Raw genomic sequence first — 6325 nt, 5'->3', positions numbered from 1 at the left:
CCTATGGACAGGACCGTACACAATTATCGAAAAGAATTCAGATGTTAATTATACTGTAAAGAAAGGAAGAAAAATAATGCGCCTACATGTAAACAAATTAAAACTTTTTATAGAAGAATAAAAAAAAAGGGGAGAGAGAGAAAGAAATACACCCTAAAACAGAATGTCTCTGTTACAGAATACTCGCGTGCTGGAGAGGGCAAGCATTAGCCCAAGCAGAAAAAACGGAACCACATTATAAACTCCATCAATTCCAATATCACCCAGGGATGTATTACGAGAAGCTTGGAAGAATGCACTATTCCCGGAAGACATGGAAATTAGTCATTAAATTTGATTTAACAACGCTAAATCGAAGACACGAGCAAATTGAAAAATATCTACAGGAAGCAAAAATTACATGCGATAATAAGATTTTACAATTACTGCATAAGGAAACGAATCAGATCAAAGTGATGAATGCCACCATAGGGCATATAAAGAAATTAGAAGGCATAATGGAACGAAATTGTAAACTATTAGAAAAACAATTTACAGATTACCTTAATAAGGACGAAATGAAAGAACATTTTGAAATTGGCATAGCGGTAATCACAGATCTAATCCGCGACGTCGAGAACATACTTAAATATTTGGCATGCATAAGAAAGGGAACAATGCATCCAAAATTAATGCCAGTAGAAGATATCACCAGGCAGTTGAAAGAAGCAAGTCAGCAATTGCCACCGGGATCATATTTCCCGTTTAGAGTCCACCTCGAAGACTGGTTTACGATTGAAAAACACACGACAATAAAGGCATTCTACAAGAATAATCAAATATATACCGTCTTACTTTTTCCCCTAATCACACCACCGCTCTACGATATAATGAGCGTTATTGAATTTTCTGTGCTCACGCGCAAGAATACACTCACATCAGTAAGAGTCGACAATAAAATAATAGCAGTAGACAAAGAAAGAGTGACCTACATGCTTCTAGATGAAGATTATCTGGCAAAGTGTACTTCTACCAACCTACAGTACCCGTGGGTTGAGCTGCCTAGCGGGCGCGTCTCCGGGTGGCGGATAGGAAAACGCCCGAAGGGGATGTTTGGCCCGGGCTTAAACCCCCGCGTGCCACGCGGACCGTCCGGGTAGTGGCGGTTATAACCTGCTCCGATGGGCGTAAAACCCCATCTGGGAGGAAAGGCCGCCGCCGTGGACCAACTCTCCAAGCTAAGCTGGAAGCTATCGTGGCGAGGGCTGCGTGGCACTGGGAGAGCAGTGTCTTAAATGATGCCTCTGGGGAACCAGGCAAAACCCCAGAGTATTTAGCCTTACCCATGCATGCGAGGCTCTGCATGGGCTGACCATCTTTTCCCTAGCTACTCATGGGAACAAAATGCAAAGTGCAAAAATTTCAAACGAAATCCCGATGGAGGTCTCACTAGAGACCTCCGGAAGAGAAGGGGATGTGGTGGTAGGTGCGGAACGGGCCCTAACGGACTCGGAAAGCACCGGCCCTACATCTAAAGAGACTGCGAACACTGCGGGTTCTCTTAGGAAGAACCGCAGTGGCGCAATGAGAAGGAAGGCTAGGAAGGAGAGGAAGAAAGCCCAAGCTGATCTCCCTTCGACCTCTGAACCTTCTGCAGCTTTCCCCAAGACGCCGAGTGGGGGGCCTCGGGGGCACTCCGGTAACAAGCGCCGGATGGGCTCCAATGAGACCCCTCCATCGGCGGAAAGAGCGAAGAAGAAGCAAAGGGCACAGGAAACTGGGACCTATGCTTGTGTCGCCGACCCTTTGACGAAGGTGATTGTGGCGGAGGGCTACCCCGAGGCAGTGCTGACTGCGGAGCGGTTGGCACTGTTGAAGGGTGCGGTCTCCAAGGAGATCGAATCTGACCCGGGAGGGTCCGTGCTCAGATTCCACGGCACCTATCTAAAGACGGGCGCGGCGATCGTGAGATGCGCGGACGCGGTGACGCTGAAATGGTTGGAAGACCGGATCGGTGTCATCGTGCCGTGGAAAGGCGCCAGGCTCAAGGTGGTGGGCCCGGAGGTGCTGCAAAAGCAGTATAGGGCTGTGGTTTGGGTCCCGGGACCTCCCGAGGACTCGGCTGCGACCCTTGCGAGGCTCGAGCGGCAAAACCCAGGGCTCTGCACGGCGGGCTGGCGAATATTTGCCGAGAACGTAGGAGCTACCGGCGACGGTAGGAACCTGGTACTCGGTCTTCCGGAATCCAGTGTCCTTAAGCTGAGGACGCTGGATTTTAAACCTTACCTTGGGATAGACCAGGTCACCTTCAAGATGAATGGGATGTCCCAAGAGGGAGGGGCAACGGGCAAGGGGAAGCCCAACCCAAAGGTCGAATCTAAATAAATGAGTCCGGCCGGGGTGGTCTTCACCCAAATCAACTTGCACCACAGCAAAGGAGCCTCGGCCATTCTTGCCAGGCGCCAAGCTGGAATGCACACAGCCATTTCACTGATACAAGAACCTTGGCTGGTTCGAGGTTGTGTCAGAGGTTTGGCGGGATGCGGGAAGCTATTTAAGGCCCCGTCAAAGCAGCGACCCAGAGCGTGTGTAGCGCCCAAGGGCGTTAAGGCCCGACTAATACCTGATTTCTGTTCTAGAGATACAGTAGCGGTCGAGACAGAAATCATCGATGAGCTTGGTTTCAGAAAGAAACTGATAGTGTGCTCGGCCTACTTCCCCCACGAGAATGGAGGCCCACTACCACCCGAACCGGTGACTCGCCTGGTGGAATAGTGCCAAGGAAATCAACTTCCCCTGATCTTGGGATGTGATGCGAATGCGCATCACACGATCTGGGGAAGTACAGACACCAACGAGAGAGGTAGGAAGCTATTGGAATTTCTAGTGGCTACGGACTTAGAAATTCTCAACAAGGGAAACGAGCCCACTTTCTGCACGACAGTGAGGAGGGAAGTGCTCGATCTTACTATTTGCTCTAGGCAAATGGTTCGGGAGGTGGCTGACTGGAGGGTCTCAAATGAGCCCTCTTTATCAGACCACAGACAAATTACCTTTAGGCTGGCTAAAGCCAGATCTGAAGAAAGGAAAGTGAGGGACCCAAAAAGAACTGACTGGGCTTCCTACCGAGAGGACCTGTTAGCCAGTCTCAGGAATTTTCCCAAGAGGCATGGGACCCCACACGAGATAGAGCTCTGCGTAGACCATCTGCAAAGGGCTCTGATAGACAGCTTTGAGAAGAACTGCCCGGAGAGGACAGTTAGAAACACCAGGGGCACCTCTTGGTAGAGTCCTAAGCTGCGGGATCTCAGGAGTGCGGCCCGTCGTGCGTGGAATAAAGCCAGGAACACGGGCCGCCAGTCCGACTGGGACCTTCATAGAAGGGCTCAGAAGAACTACAGAGATTCCGTAGTAAGGGCGAAAAGAGAAAGCTGGGAGAGATTCTGCGAGTCAGTGGAGGGCGTGCCCGAAACCGCTAGACTATGCAGAGTTTTGGCCAGGGACTCAGACGCGGTCCTGGAAACCATCTGTCTCGCTGACGGGACGATGGTGACTGGAGAACGATGTCTGACACAACTGTTAGAAACAAGCTTTCCAGGCTTTCGAAAGGAGACGGAGGACTATGCATGGCATGAGACTTCGGCGCCGCGGAGAGCACAGGGAAGCGACTGGGCACTTGCAGCCGAAATTGTCAGACCCGATAGGGTAAGATGGGCTGTAAAGGCCTTCAAGCCCTTTAAGTCAGCGGGACCGGATCGGATCTTTTTGGCTCTTCTACAAGAGGGGCTGGAGCAGATCACTGGGCCTCTTACGCGGACTTTAAGGGCTTGTCTGGCGCTGAGCTACACGCCCAGCGCTTGGAAACTGGCAAAGGTGGTGTTCATCCCGAAAGCGGGTAGGACAGGTTACACCTCTGCCAAAGACTTTAGACCGATCAGGTAGGCTGGTCGATGTTTATGTGCGAGACGTGGTTCTATTGCGGCATCCGCTGCACATGAACCAGCATGCGTATCGCACAGGTTATTCCACCGAGACCGCCCTCCATTCTGTCGTACCGTTCATCGAAAAACAGTTGGAGGAGCAGGGCTTCGTGGTAGGCACCTTCTTAGATATAGAGGGTGCTTTCAACAACACTTCGCATACAGTAGTGTGCAAGGAGGCCGCACGGAGGGGCGTCCCAAGGATGATCGTTGAGTGGATCAGAGGAATGCTTGGACGGCGAGTAACGACCTCATCAGGATCGGCGAGAGTCAGTGGATGGGTAGAGAGAGGCTGCTCACAAGGAGGTGTTCTCTCTCCGCTCTTGTGGTGTCTGGTAGCTGATCGGCTACTCAGCACATTGAATGCTAGAGGCTTCTTTACGCAGGGATATGCCGATGATGTGGCTATTCTTGTGCGAGGACCCTTCCTAGAGACGCTTCTAAAGCTAACACAGGCAGCTCTAGAGGTGGTAGAAGAGTGGTGCCGCGAGACCGGTCTGTCGGTGAATCCACTGAAGACGAGGCTCGTGGTATTCACACGCAAGTACAAAGTAGGCCCAGTGGAAGGGCCCATTTTGGGAGGAACAAGACTTGTTCCGGCCGAGTCAGTGAAATATCTGGGGGTTACCCTAGATAAGAAGCTGACATGGAAGGAACATCTTGAGAATCGCTGTAAGAGCATTTGCTCTTACTTCTGGACGTGTAGGCGAACATTTGGCCAGATATGGGGTCTGAAACCAAGAATGGTCTATTGGATCTACACGGCGATTCTCCGGCCTAGGCTTCTGTATGCTTCGGTAGTATGGTGGCCTAGGACGCAGATGAAAACTGCCAGAACGGCTTTGGAGCACGTCAGGGCTTTGATCTTAAGAGGGGCTCTAGGGGCAATGCGAACCACACCAGTGGCAGCGATGGGAGTGCTATTAGGCATCGAGCCGTTGCACCAGGTGGTGGTGGCTGCGGCTGCGGCTGCGGCTTATCGCCTGAAGTGTGAGCTGAAATGGAAGGTTGGTGCCAGGCACACAAGAATTCCTGGAACGATTCTGGCTAGCCCCGTCTTCACAATGCGGCAGGACAGAAAGCCGGCAATCCGCGTCTTCGAGAGAAAATACAGAGTGTGTTTCCCCGAGCGCGAAGAATGGAAAGATCCTAAAGGGTTGAATGCCTGGAATGGGGACATCTGGTTCACGGATGGCTCCAGATCAGGCGCTGGCTCTGGCGCGGGTCTCTACTGTCCCCGAGATGGTACTAAGGAAATTGTTCCACTCGACAAATTTGCTACGGTGTTCCAAGCGGAGACTGTGGCTATTATGAGATGTGCCCAAACCTTATTGGAGAGGAAGCAGGAGGGAGGGCGTATCAGAATCTGTTTGGATAGCGGGGCGGCACTTAGGGCTCTCTGTGCTCCGAACTTTACTTCACGGCTGGTCTGGGACTGCAGCTGCACCCTGGAGAAGCTGGCGAGGAATAACGAAGTTACTTTAATATGGGTCCCCGGTCATTCAGGGATCAAAGGTAACGAAACTGCCGACCAACTCGCTAGAGCAGGATCGGAGACAAGACTGCTGGGGCCGGAGCCGGCTGTCGGAATTCCCTACAGCTTAAGTAGGAGAGAGATCCGAGGCTGGCTGCGGAACCAGCATCTTGATTACTGGAAAAGGGAAACCAGGGTCAGATGCAGACAGGCCAGGGCTCTCCTGGGGGACTCTCCCAAAGAGGAACTGGCAAGTAGCATTAGATCACTGAATAGGAAGGATGCCAGACTGGTAGTACAGCTACTGACAGGTCATGGCGTCCTGAACTACCACATGTACAAGCTGGGTCGTAGCAGTACACCCGACTGCAGACTTTGTGGGGAAGAGGAGGAAACAAGTCTCCACATTCTTGGTCAATGCCCAGCATATGCCAGGCGACGACTTGTTACGCTCGGCTCAGCTTTTCTAGAGCCCGAGCAGATAAGACAGCTACCGGTGGAGGACCTGCTTCGCTTCTGGAGGGAGACAGGTCTCCCTTAACTGTGGGGCTGTTACAGCAGTGGGGAGGCACAATGGAATTGGTCTGCGTGCCGCTGGTAGGTCTTCGATTGAGGACCACCCCCCCCGTTTATATTATTATTATATTATAACCTACAGTACGTATGCACACAAAATACACCGGTATATCGTATAGATGGAAACGCACCGCGCGAGATACAAATGTATGTTCAACAGCAACATTACTACAAAATGTGCAAATTCAGACACACTGTTACAACACAAACAAAATGGATTTCATTACGACGACCACACGATTGGCTGTATTCAACAGTAACTGAACAGCCAATACTTATACAATGTAATGAACACGAGGAACAGCAGATAATCAAC

The 6325-nt window shown here is 51.3% G+C and overlaps 2 protein-coding genes across 2 annotated transcripts; both read left to right on the top strand.

Moving 5' to 3' along the window:
- Window positions 1-1273: 1273 nt before the first annotated feature.
- On the top strand, window positions 1274-3343 carry LOC143893777 (uncharacterized). The gene has a single exon (XM_077399499.1). It carries the CDS (start codon window positions 1384-1386, stop codon window positions 2362-2364), a length of 981 nt encoding a protein of 326 aa, XP_077255625.1. The 5' UTR covers window positions 1274-1383; the 3' UTR covers window positions 2365-3343.
- Window positions 3344-4582: 1239 nt separating this feature from the next.
- LOC143893775 (uncharacterized) lies at window positions 4583-6035 on the top strand. The gene has a single exon (XM_077399497.1). The coding sequence runs from the start codon at window positions 4703-4705 to the stop codon at window positions 5972-5974; it is 1272 nt and encodes a 423-aa protein (XP_077255623.1). The 5' UTR covers window positions 4583-4702; the 3' UTR covers window positions 5975-6035.
- The last annotated feature ends 290 nt before the right edge of the window (window positions 6036-6325 follow it).

Source organism: Temnothorax americanus, unplaced genomic scaffold (assembly GCF_048541705.1).
Source record: "Temnothorax americanus isolate GAGA-0224 unplaced genomic scaffold, ASM4854170v1 Scaffold128, whole genome shotgun sequence".
NCBI classification, from domain to species: domain Eukaryota; kingdom Metazoa; phylum Arthropoda; class Insecta; order Hymenoptera; family Formicidae; genus Temnothorax; species Temnothorax americanus.
This window is presented reverse-complemented; position numbering and strand designations above follow the sequence as displayed.